This window comes from Drosophila serrata, unplaced genomic scaffold, assembly GCF_035046125.1.
Source record: "Drosophila serrata isolate PLE 108 unplaced genomic scaffold, ASM3504612v1 contig_272, whole genome shotgun sequence".
NCBI lineage: Eukaryota > Metazoa > Arthropoda > Insecta > Diptera > Drosophilidae > Drosophila > Drosophila serrata.
In genome coordinates, this window is record NW_028257170.1 from 6,544,292 (window position 1) to 6,563,408 (window position 19,117).

A 19,117-nucleotide genomic window follows, 5' to 3' on the forward strand; every position below is an offset into this window, starting at 1 on the left:
ATGCGGAGTACTACACTGATCCTTTTAGTTGCTGTTGTGGTCTTGTACCTTTTGATGGTCTTGACTGAAGTTGAAAGCTGCAAGGGGAAGCCATGTAAGTTAAAATTTTATAATCCCATTAAAATCGGATTATCCTAAATTGATTTCTTATTTTATCAGCCTCTCCCAAGTGTGTGGGGTCCCTTGATGTCGGTAATGACCGAAGAAGAAAGTGCAAGCGATCTGCTAATAAGAATATGTGGCATTTCAATACTGTGACTAAAAACTGCACAAAACTTAATTATAAAGGATGCGGAGGTAATGATAATCGTTGGTGTAATAAACAACTGTGTGAAGCCTGCCGAGGGAGATAATAACTATACTACGTTTTTAAATAAATTAGAAAAATATATTAAATCGATTGGATTTTCCTGGAAACAATAATCTTAAAATCAATCAATAAAAACTCTTGCTATTTGTTAAACACGTGCCGCTTTTGAAAGCTCATTTTCATTGTTTATTTTTAGCTATTTAACAACTTGCAATTGTTTACAAGTATTGAAATGCTTAACAATAATAATCAGCTGCTTGTGATTGATTTTTTGATTAATTTTATTTCCATTTATAAAGTGGCTTAAGCAGAAAATGAAGAACATCCTTTCATGGAAACAGACTTGCACGTGTATAGTTTTATTTAATGCAAGGAAGGAAGGTTACTCCCTATAAATACCCTGTCAAAAGATCAGAAATCTTATTCCTTGATTAAACCATTCCCAGGTTACAAGTTTCAGTTTTTAATATGAGAAGCACTTCTTTGATCCTTTTAATTGCTGTAGTGGCCTTGTATCTTGTTACCTCTGTGGAGAGCTGCAAGGGCAAGCCTGGTAAGGATATAACATAAAGAAATTATTTCAGGATTCCAAATAAATGTTTAAAAATTCCCTTAGCCACTCCTCAGTGCGAAGGACCTTTAGATGGCGGCAATAAGCGAATAAGGAGATGTAAAAAGAACTACAACAAGGCCATGTGGCACTTTAATGTGGTGACCAACAACTGCACACAATTTAAATATAAAGGATGTGCTGGTAATAATAATCGCTGGTGCTCAAAGCTTATTTGTGAAACCTGTCGAGTTAGATTATTTAAGTAACTCCCCGAAAGAAATAAAATAAAAAATACACACGAGCATATATAATTATTTTGCTGGTTTATTTTCGGACGCTGAATGCTGTGGATCGATTTCATCTTTTGAATGTTGGGAACCAGTAACAAAAGCTAATTAGCTTGCAAATTGCTTTACATTTAAAAACTATCAATAAGTTTAAGTACAACAATGCTTAGGGCTAAACTTCAACCAGTTCTGTACAGACTTAAAGCTATTTAATAATTGTTAAATTAAATTATTTACTTTTTGTGCGATATTTGTTTTTTATCTAGAATTTCTTTACAAAACATTGCTATAATTAATTCGATTATTCGATTTGTTCACTTCGCTTCTGGCTTTGTGTTTGCTTTGTTTTTATTTTCAAACGGAATGCGGGCGGTATTTTTAGTTAATATTATTAAGTATTTGATTTTCGTTGCACAGGTACGACGCAATGATATATATGAAGGCAGTTGTTAATCAATTTCATTCTTACTCATCTGAGGTAGGTATAAAACAATATAAAAATTACAAAAAAAAGGTATTTGAAACAGTCTAGACTCCACAAAAAAAGTACAATCCTAAACGGGCCATAAATTATCTCAAATAAATTACATACACATTTACGATTCTATTTAGCATATATCTCTATATAGCCTACATCATATCCGTAACTAAATATATATATATAAAAAAAACATAAAAACAGTCTTGTGGTTGCATTTGTGTTTAGTTTCTCGTTAAGCAGATTTCATTTCTGTGATTGTGATATCAGAATGCGAATGAATAAATATGTGGCGAGTGCGAATGCGAATGTGAATGTGAATACGAATACGAGTTGCAGTTCGAGTTTAGGACTATAAATAAATTCTGCTTAATTACTGGGTACTATGCGCATGTCTTTCTTGGTGTGTTCTAGGAATTGGAGTTAGCTCCTCTCTTATGTGTTTTGTTTGGGGGTGGTGTTATATGGTGTGTGCTATTTACAGGGTGGCCCCAGGACCTATAAGCTATATATACAGGCCATCTATTTACAGTTAGGGTGCAGGACACCCAAAATAAGTTTACAAATCGTGGGAGGAAGATATAAACTATAAAGGATTCTATGAAATATTGCCCTAGAAATGATTACTTTCAATTTGATGCTTTTGTTTTTAGTCTAAGTTTTAAAATAATATTAGATTCAAGTGAAATTTGTACCAAATGTAATAATTAAATTCGTTGAACCTGCATTTAAAATCTTTAAAAATTAATTATTTTCTGTTATTGAAAATTACAAAATTATGCAGACATCTCGATCGTTTTTTAAAGAGTTTTAAAAGGAGTCTAAAAGTATGCAATGATATTTTGATTTTAAATCTCTACCCATTTTTCTTTTAAAGATTTTCTAAGGCAATATTTCCTAGAATCCAGCAAAAGCCTATAATAACCTCCCTCAATTCCCCGCTCACTCTTCTTCAATATACCCTCAATTTACAGGGTATTCTTCGTCTAGCTCGCCTGCTGTGTGAGCAAGTTGACCAGCTCAGTGCGTTCCATGTTGTTCAATGTGTGCATATCCACTCCCAAAGCGGCGGCTACCGCCTCAATGTCCAACCCGAAGGCGGTGAGCAGCTCCAGGAAGCGCATCTCCTCGCCGGTCATTGGGTTGGTCAAAGTGGGACAGGAGTGGTTGCACTGCGGCCAGCTGCAACGCTCCAAGAGACGCAGGCCACACTTTTCCGGCACTCGGGGCACTCGCTGACGCTTCTTGGACTTGGTGCCGGCGGAGGCATTGTTGGAGGAGCGCAGCTTCTGCGCCGGTTCCTCATTCACCACCACAACAGGGGATGGTTGCTCCTGTTGCATCTGTGAGTGGGGATGCTGCTCGCGTCGCATTAGTTGCTGCTGCTCCTGTTGCTGCTGCTTGCGACGTCGCCTGCGCTGCTCCTGTCGCTGCTCCGGGGTCAAAGGTTGGCGACGTCGTTGCTTTCGAGGATCGCTGCCATTGCTGGACTTGGGATTATTGTTCTTTCGATTCCTATTCTTTTGTGACGCATTGGCATTCCTTTGCTGCTCCTGCCGGCGCCGTTGCTTGCGTCGCTGTCGTTGCTCCTGCCGCAGGCGCTTCCTCTCCTCCCGCTCCTCCTTGGTCAGGTGATTGTGCTTCCTGGGTGTCCCCGCCTGAGCCACATTGTTCTGCTTCTGTCGCTGCTGCTGTTGCCGCTGACGATGTCGCTGATGTCTTTGGTTATTGGGATGCTGGGAGAGGACAGTCGAAGCCTCCGTGGATCTCTTTAGCTTGTCATGTCGCTTGCGACGTGTGGAGTGCTCCCAGCAGCGCAATGCCGAGGGCAGGGAGATGTCATCTATTTTGATATTGACCCAATCTCGTTTCGATAAGACCGCATGACCAATGCAACTGGGTGCAAATACTGCGGTGACATTGTCCAGGGAAGATCTCAGGGCGCCGCCCATCTCATGGATATAGTTCCATTGCTGCGGCGTCACTGGAGCTCCCACATTGTCCGCTCGCATCTGGGCCTCATCGAAAAGCCATTGGAACACAAAAAGGGGAGCTACAAATTAAGAAATATATCTTTAGATACAATTCTGGATATGAAAATGTCTAGATAAACTTACTCTTTAAGGTGGGATATAGCCTGTAGCCAAAGTAACATCTCCAGTGCTCCGTGGGGTGAGCTTTGGTGCACTCCTCGGGCAGCAAACCCTGCCACAGCTTCCAACCCTGACGCACTGCCTCACTGGAGGCCACAGCCGCTGGGGTATAGGGTTCTCGGTCCAAGAACCAACCCGAATCACTTACACCCCTCACAGTGACCTGAAGCTGCTTTTCATTGACAAGGAAATCCCGTATTCGATCCAGATTTAGCATCACACCAAGACCCCCGGCTGAAGAGCCCACCAGAAGGAGTTCTCCACCCGGCACACGACCCAAACCCACGGGTATCAGTTCAGCAATGACTTGCTTCAGGATGAGGGCACCCATAAAGCGCCAACTATTCTCCGGATCTCGGGTATCTGGTTCCGTCCTTGTGCCCGACCATGAGTCACTGCTGCAGTAAGGGATGAGGACATGGTTGGCATTGTGCCAGTAGGGATTCTCCTCAGGATGCGGCGACAGAATGCCTCCCACTGGAATAGAGAAATTAAGAAACTTTAGAAAACTGTTAAGGGTTTTTCTTTGTGAAGTGTAAACTCACCATCTCTTGTCTCTGGCCACTGGGAGGAGGTCATGAGATGTCGCAGCCTCATCCATCTGGCCCGACATGACCGCACATCGAAGCAGTGCCATCCCCCCTCTAGGAAGACGATCCACTTCTTGGAGTTCGGCTGCTTCCGCAGGTAGTAACCGGCATGGGTGCCATCATTGCAGGTAATACTCGTATTGGCCAAATTGGCCCTCTTCAGGGAGCGACTGTGATCTCCAGAGCCGCTGGCCGAGTGCATGACCATATAGTTCCGTTGGATCATATTCATGCTGGTCTCACGCAGCGGATCCTTGTCCAGACTCGAGGCGGCATCCAGGCTGCTAAGAGAGCTGGAGCCAGCGATGGCCCTGGCACTTGGCAGCTGACTAAACGTGGCCAAGAGCAGCAGCAGTCTGACAATCTGTCAAAGAGAAAATAGAGAAAAACAGAATTAGAGTCTTGAAAATGATAACAGAGATTCAGTCACTCTCTCTTTCTCTCTCTAGATGGCCACTTCTCTCTCTCTCTCTCTCTCTGGGCCAACAGTTTGCTGGTGTTGTTTTTGGCGGAAAAACTTGCTTTGATCAAAATGCGAGCAAGAAGCTTTGCGATAAAGATCAAAGAAATTTTTGCCGCATTTCGTTTCGTCGTTCCGTTTCGTTGTGTTATTCCAACCCCTCCCCCTCTTTCTCTCCCACTCTCTTTTTGTGGCTTGTTTGTTGTTTTTGTTTTGTCTTGCCTTTTGGTTTACATAGAGAGGCGAGAAAAAAAATATAAATACAACAAAATAATAAAGAAAAAACAACACCTCAAAGTATTTAGTCAAACATGGCAAGAAATTGCTGTTAATCATACGCCCCGTGGGCCAGTCAAACAAATTTCAATTTCACATTGTCATGGCCGCTGACGCGTGGTAATCAGCAGCGGCAGCGCTGCCACAGCGACGCCAGCTGAGCGTCGGCGTCTGCGTCCGTTCTTGGCTTTGAACTTAAGGTCGCTTTGTGATACCCTGTGATGGTGATGTATAAAGGGTATATAGGAATTGCGGGAACTTATGTAACAGTAGAAAATATATATATTATTATTGTTTTGTGATGATAAAAGGTCGACTTGATCTAGTCATGCCTGTTAATATGTCCAATTATTTTTGGTTTTTGTATTTTGGAGATTTTTTGACTGTTCATTTTCCCCGTTCATTTGTGTTTGTCCTAGTTTCCCTTTATTTGTCTCTTTATTTAACCACTTATTTTTCTGTTTTTTTATCTGATTATTTGTCCGTTTATATCTAAATTCATTTGTCCGTTCATTTGTTATATTCATTTGTCCCTTCCTTCACTTGTTCATTCATTTTTCCGTTCCTTAGTTTGTTAATTTGTCTGTTAAGTTATCAGTGAATGCCTTTCGAAGGCAGGTGAAGGAAAATTTAGTAAACCCAAATATTTCCTCAAATCTTCAAAAGAAAAACGTAGCCAAAGGAGCTTTTTTTAAATCGCAATAATTACGGGATATTTGTATGGTCGGGGAAATCGACTAAACCTTTAATTTTTTTTTCGTTGCTCGGTATACAGACATCAATCAAATGAGCTATCTGGCGATTTGTTTTGTTGTTTCGCTGATTCTCAAGTTGCCTGTTTTTCTTGTTGCCTTTTGGTTTTATTTGTTGTTGTTGTTTAGCTATTTTCCAGCAATTTGTAAATAAGACAACAATAACAGCAACAAAAAACATTTGCCGACAAAACATCGGCAACGATTTTAGTGTCTCAGTGTGTCAGTCTGTCAATTCGGCCGGGTCGGTCCGTCCGTCTGTCTGTTGGTCTGTCTGTCTGCTTGGCTGTGTCTGCCTGTCTACGGTCTTGCCTCCGCATAAATAACCATTCAGAAATCGTAAAGAAATCTTCAATCAATGTTTATACAGGCCTTTGATGTAAGCCGCCTGCTGCCGCCGCCAGCAACGACAATTTGCAGACAGAAATGCAAATGACACAAACACACAGCCACACTTTGGAGGGGAATAGTAACAGAAATTGGCTAAAGGCCTACAAAAGTATAATTTGGCCAAAAACTGAACTCTGAAAAACTGGACCGCAGGCCATTTTGGCCTAACGGTAGCATCAGTCATTGATGCATATATTCGCAAAGATATAAAGCTAGGATATCTATATTTAAACCAGACAATCTGGTTCCCAAATTTTTTTTTGATAATTTCCATAATATGCCAGAGTCCGAAATTCATATAAATTAGGTTTAACAAAACCATTGACAAATACATTGCTCGATAACATTTTAATAATAGTGAATGTGATTTTATTTGACAGTATGCATTATAAATTCGGATTACTATCTGATCAAAGCTTGATTTAATATGGCCATAAATTTATTTCTTTTGTTGAAAAAAGAGTGGAATATCTTTTGGATAAGTAAAGGCTGAAGAAAAGGGTGGGTTTTATAATTTTACAATATTCAATAATTTAATTGAGGTTTTCATTTAGGATATTTTAAGTTTAAGGTATAGATTTTTAAAAAATCATTTCAAATCATTTTAGAAAGTTTTTTTCTGATAGGTATTTGATTTTATGTTTAATATATAATTTAATGGATAAATCTATTTACTATTTGTAAAAAATTTAATATGAACAAGTTATAAATTTAGGATATAGTAAGTTTAAGGTATAGTTTTTACATGATTAAAAAAAAAAGTGTGCATAAATTGTAAGAAAAAGATATTTGTTATGATAAAATATTGCCTTTTCTGATCCGCATTTATTTGTTTTGTTTGATATAATGGAATAATTAAGTGGATAAATCTATTTACCATTTTTTAAATATTTCATAATCTAAATATGCTTTAAAATTTGTATATCAGAAGTTTAGCTTATCAATTTTTGCTTAATTTAAATGAAAAATCGTCCTATATTATTATTCTAATGATAAAAACCTGGATTTTTCTGATTCGTAGTCATTTGGGTTGTTTAAAATATAATGAAATAACCAAGTGATTAAATCTATTTACCATTTGAACAATATATAATCATATGAATTGGCAATTTATTTGGCATTGTGGTAACATAGTTCAATAGATTTTTGTAAAATTTAAATGAAAACTTCGTTTAAATTGTTAGAAAAAGATCATTCTAATAGTAAATTACCCAAAATATGTAGTCAAAACCTAGCTCTTTCTGATCCATATTACCTTGCTCCCCATTCCACCAATATGATTCTTTTATATTCTGTTCTTTTTTTGCTCTGCACACGTCTCTTACAACAGGTTTAGATATCTTCTGGCTCGTCTTAGTCGCTCGCCGTCCCATGTTTGATGTTTGCCGCCAAACAACGAAATTGACAAGAGCTCCCTCGCTCCTTCCACCTTCCAACATTAGATGAGTAGTTTCCATTGTTGATTAGTTCAACTGCGCCAACGATTGTGGCCACAATGAACCACCAAAAAAAAACAAAAAAAAAAAAAGAAAACCAAAGAAATAAAACTACAAATAGTGGGATTTCACGTGTGCGTGCGCGGATTTACGTTTGAGTAAATACACACACAGAAAGATACAGATACAGATACAGATACAGATAGATAATGGTTTGAGCGTACGTTGCACTTGTTGTTAGTCTTTATATTTCGTTGTTGTTGTTGTGTTTACCTGCGCTGAGAAAAAACGGCAGCGCCGCCGAATAAAAATAAGTAAAAAACACTGTCGGCATTGCCCAAAGGAAAAAATGTTCACAAGCGCCGCTTAATTACCCTATATAGAGTCTTAAGTTGCGCTATTAATTGCGGGCAGTGCTTATTAATATTTTGCCTTCTTTTTCCACCTCCGTCGATTTTCTTCCCCCCCTCTTTACTGTAGAGTTTATTTTTTTATTTTCCGTATTTCGAGCGATGCCGACAAAGGATCGAATCGAATGTCTGGGGGCTGGCTGGCAGCCAACTACTTGTCGCGCCGATTATATTGTCAGTTTTTATTAATTGCTGCAAATACTCGGTCGCGTTTGCGTTTGCGACGCGATGGCGCTAAGCGTTATTCTCCAATACTTTTTTCTTTCATTTTTTTTTTTATTTAAAAAAAAATCGAGTATACGCCCCGTTGTGACTGGAATTGATTTGATTTCATTTGATTCGATTGCGGTGGCAATTGAGTGTAGTGTGTGTGTTTTGGTCAAAGTGCCTTTAATCGATGTGCAATTAGCATTTTTCTAGGGATTGCGGATCAGTTTCCTTTTTAATGAAAGTTGATTTGAGGTTTGGAAAAGGGGTTGAAATTAATTTAAAATATTTCCATTTTGAGGAGAAACTTTAATAGATTGTATTTCTCAATAAGTTTAAAATACTACATAAATATTTAGTGATATTAAATCAGAGTATTTTACTTTTAAAGGTTACTTAACTAGACTGTATTTAATTATTTTACATACATTTATATTGGCATTAAATCAGAATTTATTTTTAGCGATATTTATTAAAAATCGTTCCGTTTTAAACATATATTTATGTAGTATTTTTTAGTATATACGTAGACGCATATTTATAAAAAAGGCCATTTTAATGGCTTGTCATCACCATATTTATTTAAGTTCATATGAACTTCTAATATTTTAAAATGCTTTATTTAAATTTAACCTCATATAAAATGTATATCTTAATTAATCCAATTATTGGCTATTATTTATTGATCTGATAATTGCCATAATCATCTGAGATCCATAAATATAGATAACCATAAAAATACTGATACCCATAAATGCTGATTATACCTTAATAGGTCTAGACAATAAAACTAAATTAGCTTTAACCATTATACAATTTGTTTAAATGAAAATAATGATATAAGTTTCCAACTACAGGTTCTGCTCTATATATATTTATAAATATATATATATAAGAGAAAATTCCCATCATACCTATATATATTTTTTATATCAGCACAATCAATAACGACCTTGCCCGGTTTTAAATCAAAGAGAGAGACCGTCACCCAAAGCCACTTGATGGGATCTTGAAAGTATAGGATGTTGTTGTTGCTATTGTTGTTACTGTTATTATTATTGTTGTTTTTCTTGGCGCACTTGCAGCTAAGAAAAAGAAAGAAAAGGAAAAACAAATACATAAACGGACGAACGCTTTCTCACTCACTCGCAGCTTATCGCTTCTACGCTTAAGTAAACAACACAGTCCGCGGCATAAATAAACTTCCGTTGTCTCATGGGGACTTGTTGTTGTTGTTGTTGTTGTTGTTATTTTTGTAATTGTTGTTTGTTTGATTTGCCTGCGGTTATCCATCTCTCTTTCTCTCTCTCTCTTTTACTCATGCTGTCTCTGTCCCCGGTTTCTCTGTTGTTTGCCGGCTTTTTCCCCAACGACTTTAATTTGCGCGCGTAACCAGAAAATCGTTATGAAAAAGAGCGCGCTCTTAACAAATATTACAAATATATATAAAAAACAATAACTAAATTAGACAAAAACAGAACAGTTAAAAAAAAAAACAAAAGGGGAAGTAGCTTGATATTCTAGAAATACAACAGAGAAAGGCCTCTAAAGTTATCCTTAAGATAGCAAAAGTATCTTAAGATGTAATACAAAGTTCAAACAAGCTATAAATCCATTTTAAATCTTTAAAATACTATACATTATTTTATACAAATTTATTTAAGTGATGTTTTTCCCACTTAAAGTCTTAATTTTCCTATTTTTCCCCGCCTAATCCTAACCATATGTCCAGAATTGATTTTCTCTCCTCTAACTTGACCTGAATTACTTTATTTTTTGGGGCCTTCCCCTTGGCTGGGTTTTAGGATTCTTTGAGCTTTGGCCTAGGCGCTCATAATTGCAGCTCCCGAAACCTGAACGATCTTTTTGCCTGTTTGCTGCCTTATGGTTTCTGCCTGCCAGGCATTAAAATACACCTGTTTTGCGGCAATTTAATACTTTTTATGGCAGGGAAATAACGCGGTGCTGCTGCTACTGCATTGCTGGCATGACAGAGGAGGCCCAGAGTGCAGGTAATTCGGAAGCGGCCTCAAATGAAGCCGCAAGCCGGTCCGTGTGTGTGTGTGTGTGTGTGAGCGAGCGGCAACAACAAAAGCAGAGTTGCCGCCGCTGCCCAAAACGTGTAGCAGCGTTATTAGACCGGGCCTGATCTCTGTCAGTGTATCTGTAGCCAGAGTATCCGCATCTGTATCTGTTGCTGTATCTGTATCTGTATCTGTATCTGTGGATGTGCGCACGTCTGCCAAGCGGCTGCTGGCCGCTGATCGCTTTTTACTCCGAGCGCGCTAAACCCGTGCCGTTTTTGGCTTTGTACTTTGCCGCCCCGTGGACTTCGTGTATGTTTGCGGCATGTTGCAAAGCAGATCGGACCTGGCCAGTAACACACATAGAAAAAATGTATATACCTTCTTTTTTTTTTTGGGGGTACAATATTTAAATGGGAATTAAATGATTTTTTGATATAAATTGAATCCCTTTTAAATAGAGCATTAGAAAAGGATTTGAAGAGTACCTATTTGTATCTTCAAATCATTTTAAAGAGGGAGTATTACAAGGAATGTGGGAAAGCCAGGAAAATATAGTTCTAGTTATTTCAATAAGCAAATAACTATGTAAATTAACATAGTAATAGTCAAAATATATACTTTACAAATCCATTTTATGAATATAAATTACATCTTTCCATTCAAAAATAAGAACTTCCTAAAACCACTCTCTTAGGAGATTTTCCCTGATTTTGACTAAGGAAATAATCATATTCTAGCTTTTCAAATCTATCTTTTTATTAAAATATCCTTTAAATTTAAATGGGTTTACTCTAAAATCTATAAATTTTGTTTCTGTGCATTGCGGGCCAACTACAAAAAGCCAAAGGCATCGTCGTCGTCGTCGCACTCATTGATCTTAACTTTGAAAACAGTAGCTACTACGACTGTGGAGTGTGGAGTGGAGTTGAGGTGGAGTAGAGTGGAGTTGGTTGTGGCTACAGCTCTGTCTCTGTGGGGATATGGGAATATCGGTGGAATATGGGGTCTTGAGTCTCGGCTTCAAGCGAAGTGGGGCGCACGAAAGCGGCCTGCACTTTGTTGTTGCTGCTGCTGCTGCTGATGTTGCTGCTGCTGCTGATGTTGCTGCTGCTGCTGATGTTGTTGCTGCTGCTGCTGATGAGGGTTTTGGTTAGCTACACTTAAAGTCTCATTCCCCGCTCATTTTTGTCGGTCTTTTTGTTTTTCTTTCCCCCCTCAGCCCAGCTAGCTTATTTTTCTTCAGTTGATTTTGTTTTTTTTCTGCCCTGCCTGCTGCTTATTTTTTTTGCGCACGCAGGCAAATTTAATCTCATTTTTTATGCCCTTGCAAAGGATTTTCAAATTGATTTCGAGCGACTATGCTAATGCCGCAAATAAAGTTGTAGAGGATTTCTGGCATCGGTTTCGGTTCAGCCGGCCGAGTTCTCACAACTTGGCCAGCGGCTTAAGTCGGAAGCTATTAATTTTAATTGACGTGCTACTGTATTTTTCGGTTTTCTGCTTAAGCGGCAACTTTTGATATCTCCCCTTATATTTTTTGTTGTTCACTGCTTCATATTTCATTTCTGGGGCTACTGTTTTATTTGTTGTTTTATTTCGTTTTTTGGGTTGATAACTCACCTGCTGGTTGGGCTTAATCCATTTATTTGTGGCTTCCTCTGATGTTTCAGCTGCCATCTTAGCGATTTGTTTGGCTGCCATTTTCGATTCGATCACACATAGATATGGGTATATATTATATATGAATATTTGATATACTTTTGTGATGTTTTAATTTGAATTTTTTGTTCAGCACAGTTCGGAGCACTTTTTAAGGCGCTGCATTATAATTGGATTTTTTTTGTTTTGTTTTGTATTGATTGATTTGTGGCACTTGTCAACTGGTTTTCCAGAATTTCTATTCAATTGGACGGTAGGGGATTTTTCGTGATAATATATATATATAGTGTATTTGATTTGTTTTGTTATTTCAGCTGATAGCACTTCGATCTTTGTTTTTTTTTTTTGTTTTATCTGCGCCACGGCACACGCGCTCTCAACGTTCGCTCAAGTCGAATGCTCGCCACGGAATGAGGAATCGAATTTTTACCTTGCGCCCTCGTTGCTGCTGACGTCGCTGTCGCTGTCGGTGTCGCTGTCGATGCCTCTGCCTCGGTTGCAGTCGCTGCCGACGTCGCTCTCTCACATGTGCTCCTCGCTCTCTCTCTCTCTCTCTCTCCCTCTCTCTCTATCTTGCTCTTGGCAGCGGCATTTGTGTGGCTGCGTTTTTGTTTAGAATACGCAAAATAATAACAAAACTAATAATAAACTGCAGGGCAATGCAATTTGAGAGAATCGCCGAGGGCGACGTCAACAGCGGCAGCGCAGCGGCAGCAGCAGCAGCAGCAGCAGCAGCAGCGTTGCTGATGGCGGCAGCGACTGCTGCTACTTGTTAATAACCGTATTAAGGTTCCCTTTGATCTGCTTAATCGAAGGCCGAAATGGAATTCGCTTCTGGTCTTCGCCTGCCTTCCTTCAAGTCCTCGTTCCCTGTCTCGAGTTCGTTGCCTAAGTCTTTTGTTTTTTTCATGCGGTTTTTTCTGCTTGTCTTAATGCTAATTTAGTGCAATTTTAAATTCTCAATAATTGTTCTTTATTTTTAAAGAGATAAATAAAAGTCAAATAACTAATAAAAAAGTATTATAATTAAAATTAGCTGTAAATTTTTAAATAATAGTCCTAAATAGAATTTTTAGCTTGGTTTTAACAGTATGAAAAATATATGTTTAATAAAAGATTATTTATTAATTATTTATTTTCTTATTATTAATACATTATTTAATTTATATTTTTTGGGGATTAAATAATACTTTGTTATCGAAAAGGCATAGAAATAATTTAAAATACAATAAAATTTTTAAATAATCATGATAACTTGAACACATTTTGTAGAGTATACAATATTGTAATTATAAACTCAATAAATTATTAATTTTACCCTGTTAAAAATATTTCAATTTCATGATATATTGCTATAAAAATTTATTATTAATTTTTTACTGCTCCAAATTAAGTAATTACATATAAATTTTATTTTTTATGATCAATGCAATATTTTTGTCTTAAAATAAGCAATTTTACGACCTTATACATATGTTGAAAAGCCATAAAAGGTACCCTTTGATCTACCTAATCGAAGGACGCATTGAAATTTCGTTCGCTTCTGGTCTTAACTCACTTTTAGCCCAGCCGCGTTCGTTGCCTAAGTCTTTTGTTTTTTTCCAGGTCAGCTTTTTGGCAGAATCCCTCCTGCGTTAATGCTAATTTAGTGTAATTGCAATTGTTATGCACACTCTCATAATTCTCTCATCGCTGCCGTTTCATAAAATTTTTAGGTAAATTTATATTTTTATTTTGCCTTCTTTTTTATGATGTGTTTTATGGCCGTCGGCATTTCTGGGAAACGTAGTGATTTTGATATGGCTCTGGGAACTCCGTTGCGGGACGGCGGCTTAAAGACATAAAATCTCAATAAAGTAGCCAGCGACTTTTATCTAATTGTAAATCTAAAGCAAAAAATAAGAAAAAAAAAACATCGAAATACGGTTAATTCCCCCTTTTATATATTTATTTTTTTTTGCAGACTAAAAAAATTCACAAGAGAAATCATTTAGCTGCTTCCTTTTTGGCGGCCCTTGCCACGCTTTTTCATTTCCATTTCTATATGCGCGGTATATATGTATACGAAACTCAATTAATGACAGATCATTAAAGATTCTTTTTTTTTTGGGGGGCTTTTGATATTTGCCGTTTGGCCCCGAAATCGAAATACTTTTACGATTTTTCGCCCCCCATCACCGGCACCGACGGCCGTAAAATTGATTCTCTTTTGCAAAAATGTTATCACTGACCAAATTGATTTTAGCTGTTCGCCGCTGCTCCAATAGAAATTGTAGGCCTAAAGGAAGAAGAGACGAAATGAAAACAAGAGAAAAACAACAGCCAACGGCTGGATGAAGAAAAAATGATGTCCAACTGGCGGCGGCGGCAAACTTGAAAGTGGCAAATAGAAAGGAGCCGACTTGGCCCGTCGATTCAGTCCGATTCAGTGCAATATTTATGCATTAAGTACACGCAATTATTATGCGACAACGACGCGACGGCGGCGAACATCTCTGGAGATTATTGATGCTCGCATTGCTCATACGCAGCGTGGCCACTGGCCACTGGCACTAGGCACTAGGCGCTTGTGCCGTTCAAGCAATTAAAACGCCGCCAGCACGCGATGAATGCCATAAACATTTGACGCGCAATCAACAACAGCAGCAGCAGCAGCAGCAACACCAGCAGCAGCAGCAACAGCAACAGCAACAGCAACAGCAACAGCAACAGCAACAGCAGCAGCAACAGCAACATAAGTTGCAGCAGCAACAGCGGCAGCAGAAATGCTCCTTCGGCCGTTCGGCAATTACAGCAGCACAAATTCAAAGAGACTCCAGCTGGCAGCAGCAGCAGCAGCAGCATAATGATGATATTGCCATCGTGATGATGATCTGGCTGCGACGAGTGCTACTTTTACTGCACTGAAGAAAATTAGGTGAAGAATGAAATGATTTGGACAATATTCATATATAAATATACAAAGTACCCTTTTTAATATTAGTTTCTTGATTAGCTACTTTTCTGTCAAGAAAGTTATTATATTCATATATAAATATACAAAGTACATTTCTTAATATTAGTTGATTGGCTACTTTTCTTTAAAGAAATGGTCGGAAACTTAAAATGTATAAATAACATACTATAATAATAAAACTTTCCAGTCTAGACGAAGGATATTCTTAATACAATTGTCATAAAATAAATTACAATTATAATAATCTTGTTAACAACAAATATTTGATTATTATCAAGTACCTTCTAGTGAATGAATGAAAGATACTTTAATAAAGTTTAAATAATATACAAATAGAATAATAATTGAATAAAATGATTTACATATAAAACTAATAATAGAATAATAATTGAATCAGTGCCTTAGCTTTTTTGCTTATTTATAATATCACAAAGTTAGAAATTTGCATAAATATGTAAGAAAATATTAAAAACCTTTAAAAGTCTTTATAAATTACATAAATAAAGCTGATTAAATCTCAAAAATATTTGATAATGATCCAAAAAATAATAATTTGAAACAATAAATTATTAACCACAAAGTTGACCCCAATCAACCACAATTTTTTGCAGTGTGGGGCCAGAAAAACAGATCACGGGCGGACGGACATGGACATTCATTTCGCTTAAGCGCACTAACCGGGTAAACGGGTCGGTGTCTTTGATCCTGGCATTCTATTGTTCCGTTTCAAAGGCCACTATTATGTAAACAATCGGCGGCTTTGATCTTGGCCGCATCAAAGTGTTGCCGCCGCGTTTCATCTTTTGCCGCATGCAGCAAATAGCAAGCGGCAAGCAGCAAGCAGCAAGCAGCACCAAGCGAGCAGCAAGCGGCAAGCAGCAGCGCCAGCTGATGTGATGATGCCCCTGCCGAAGATGAAGATGATGATGATGATGATGACGAGGAGGATCATGAGAAAGAAGCGACAACCACTGCGTAGTTAAAGCTGCTGCTGCCACGGCCAGTGCTGCCTGCCACCATTGAGCTATATAATTTCGCATAGGCTGATCACCCGAAGCACCTGGAACTGTGTAGAAGAGGCAGGAGCAGGAGAAGAAAACGTTGCCAGCCTCATAACTTTGGGCATAATCTTCAAAGCGCCGACAACACGCTTGACATCAATCGAGTCAAGCCATTGCCGCTCTAATCCCAACAGATGGGCTCCCGGATCACTCGCCGCCGATAAGCAATTAAAATTTCATTTCATTTAATGCACAACTTTATTATCGGTTTCGGTTTCGGGGGGAACCCCGTCACGGTCACGTCCTTTGATCCTTGATTCAAGGATCAGCCGTGCAACTGTTCCCGTTTTGCAAAAAAGAGAAAAACAAAAAAACCCAGCCACACTGTGGGAAAAGCAACAGGTGCACCGGGGATCCAGCATCCAGCATCCAATCACCAATCAGCGATCAGCTGCAACCGGAGAGCGCATCTCTAATTTCATCGGCCAGCGATCATAATTGCATTGCTCACGATTGATGGAGGTCAGTGCTGGAAGTTTTATATATAGAAAAATCCTTTATTTCTTTATCTAGTAAAATGTATTATAAAATCTACGTTAGATTAAATTCTTTGCATAGAAAGTGTCGTTCAAAAATATAATTTTTATAAGATACATAAATGAAGGATTAGTGTTGTGTTATGATTATGAATATTTGTTTATAAAATACAATATTAGTTAGACAATGATGACCGAAGTATTAATAGAGAGAATTAAAATTACTGATACAAGTTACAAGTTTTTAATTTATATAATTTATTGTTATATTTGTTTACTTATATAAAGATTTGTGCTTAAAAAAATACTAAAATACAATGATCTAACAACATATTTTAAAAGAGTTTTAAATTAAGAACTGTATTAATATGTATTTCATTTCATATCTCATATTATTTATATCATATTCAATATTTTATTTTTTATTTAAAATATTTAAAAGCTGTATAATATTTAAAATATTATAGTAGACAGGCTTTATGTATTGTCCAGAAAAATATATGTATAACAATTTCAAGCAAAACCTATTATGATTAAACCTTTAAAGATGCTTATTGTTTTTAGATAAAATTGTTTGTATATGATAAAATTTTGTTTAAATTTTTAATAAAATTAACTTTAAATTTCTCTAGTCACTCTTAACTAATTTATCTTTTCAAATGATCAACTCTTGATCTTTTTCTAAAGCCTTTCAGAGATGGCAGCAATGGTTTTTAACTTGGCCAAAGGGGCAACAACTTTCTGGTGGCACTCTCTCGCATCGCACGCTCCAAGTTTCAAGTTGTTGTTGTTCTTGTTGCTGTTGCTGCTGCTGCTGCTGCGGTCCACTTGGCGGCAAATTGCTGTTGCATGGCGATGATGTCGTTGCTGCTGGTCGGCCAAGAAAGACGAAGACGTAGACGAAGTCGCAGTCGGCGAAACAACAAAGCGAAAATCTCTGCATTGGGGCACACGCCATTCCCAACATCAAAGCGTGCCGCCAGCACAGATTTTCTGAGGTTACCATCGCCACCGTTGGGGCAGCAGCAGCAGCAACATCAGCAGCAACATCAGCAGCAGCAGCAGCAGCAACAGCAACAGCGACAGCAACGCATGCGCAAAGCTCTGCTCATTTGTGTTTTGAGGCGCATTGTGCGACGCGCGTGTTAAGTGGACTGTGAATATGAAAGGAAAGTTCCCAAAGGAACCCACAAAAAAGCACAAAATGAACAAGGAGGAGTGTTAAGTCCAGTCTCACGACCGTAGGATACCGGTGCTCCTAAAGCGTAAAATCTTTGCCTACTTTTTGGGTTCTGCGTAGAGGAAGATTTTTTTTAATCAGTCTGGTGAACAAAGTACTTGTCAGATTGTTTTAATAATTGCGTATGCACATTATAAATATGTACATTTTAAATATAGTAACTAAATTCAATAAAAGAAAAAACAGTATTATAATTTAACTAGCTTTATGAAACCTAAAATATATCTCTCTACCTGTTGCTTAAACTTCCTCAAATACAATATACCTTCTTCACTATTGTACTGGGTATAGAAAACAACTTTTGCCGCCAAATAAATGCGAGTCCAGCTCTGGTCCAGCTGCTGTTCCTTTTTCTTTTCCGTTTCGTCCAGCATCCCCTCGTTCTTAATCAAGAAACGCATCGGCAGCGTATCACGGTAGCACTTTAAACGTAAATTGCTTTTAACATGGTTATTACAATCTTAACGTTTGTCTGGGCCACGAAGCACTTGAGGCAGTGTCCCGGCAACCTGTTGTTGTTGACGTTATTAGTGTTGCCGCTGCTGTTACTGCTGCTGCTGTTGCTGCTGCTGTTGCTGCTGCTGCTGTTGCTGCTGCTGTTGTTGCTGCTGCTGTTGTTGCTACTTTTGTGGTTGTTGGTTCAGGCCGCCATAGAATTCCGGGTAAGATCCGTCCGTCTGTCGGCTGATCTCCGTTAGGTCTCTGGGATTGGGATGGAGAATGTGACTGGGACTTCGACTGAGACTGGGTTTGGATCTGGTAAATTCGTTGGTAAGATTGTTGTAATTATGATTGCGCGATTATGATTGGATTGGATTGAATTAGTTGTCGGTGGATTTTGCTTTAATCGAAATTGTTTTGTTCCTACGATCACCGCTCGCTCTCTTAGCTCTTTTTCACAGTGCTGCTTTCCCCACCAACCTTCCATTGCTAATTAGTTGAGAGCACGGCAAGATCAAAAACGGAATGAATATGTGCACTTGAAGAAAATATTTAAATAGTGTGGGGTTTAATTGAGGATAAATTAGGTATTAAGTTTAGATATTAAGCATTTTTCCTAGTCAATAAAGTATGATACTAATTTGATCAGGATGGAGATTATTACATGTTATTAATAGTAAAATATGACCAAGGAAGCAATAGAAGGACATAATCATTGTAACCAAGAAAGCAAAAGAAGCAAATAAGCAATGGAAACATTAAAATAATACTATTTTTTAATTTATAATATATTTTGAAATGCCGAAAATAAATTTTATAAAGCTTCGCAGAACTAGTGAAAGAATCTAACAAAAATTTTAAAATTTTATAACAATTTTATAGAAGCTATATAATAATGTCACCTTAATCCAATCATATAACCTCTATACATTTGTATTTTATACATTTTGGGGAA

The 19,117-nt window shown here is 37.8% G+C and overlaps 2 protein-coding genes across 2 annotated transcripts; one reads left to right on the forward strand and one right to left on the reverse strand.

Moving 5' to 3' along the window:
- LOC110190728 (thrombin inhibitor hemalin) lies at positions 1 to 353 on the forward strand. The gene is made up of 2 exons (XM_020961350.2): positions 1 to 94; positions 160 to 353. Exons 1-2 carry the CDS (start codon positions 1 to 3, stop codon positions 351 to 353), a joined length of 288 nt encoding a protein of 95 aa, XP_020817009.2.
- An 824-nt stretch (positions 354 to 1,177) lies between these two features.
- On the reverse strand, positions 1,178 to 12,400 carry Notum (palmitoleoyl-protein carboxylesterase notum). The gene is made up of 4 exons (XM_020961283.2): positions 11,950 to 12,400; positions 4,327 to 4,735; positions 3,746 to 4,258; positions 1,178 to 3,681 (listed from the first exon to the last, which is right to left on the reverse strand). Exons 1-4 carry the CDS (start codon positions 12,028 to 12,030, stop codon positions 2,615 to 2,617), a joined length of 2,070 nt encoding a protein of 689 aa, XP_020816942.2. The 5' UTR covers positions 12,031 to 12,400; the 3' UTR covers positions 1,178 to 2,614.
- Positions 12,401 to 19,117: the final 6,717 nt, after the last annotated feature.

Bases quoted from the DNA above. Each gene is read 5' to 3' on its own strand.
- LOC110190728 (XM_020961350.2), top strand. From the start codon at position 1: ATGCGGAGTACTACACTGATCCTTTTAGTTGCTGTTGTGGTCTTGTAC. The intron at 95-159 runs GTAAGTTAAAAT...TTATTTTATCAG, and splicing joins AAGCTGCAAGGGGAAGCCAT to CCTCTCCCAAGTGTGTGGGG.
- Notum (XM_020961283.2), bottom strand. From the start codon at position 12,030: ATGGCAGCCAAACAAATCGCTAAGATGGCAGCTGAAACATCAGAGGAA. The intron at 4,736-11,949 runs GTGAGTTATCAA...TCTCTTTGACAG, and splicing joins GGATTAAGCCCAACCAGCAG to ATTGTCAGACTGCTGCTGCT. The intron at 3,682-3,745 runs GTAAGTTTATCT...CTTAATTTGTAG, and splicing joins GCTATATCCCACCTTAAAGA to CTCCCCTTTTTGTGTTCCAA.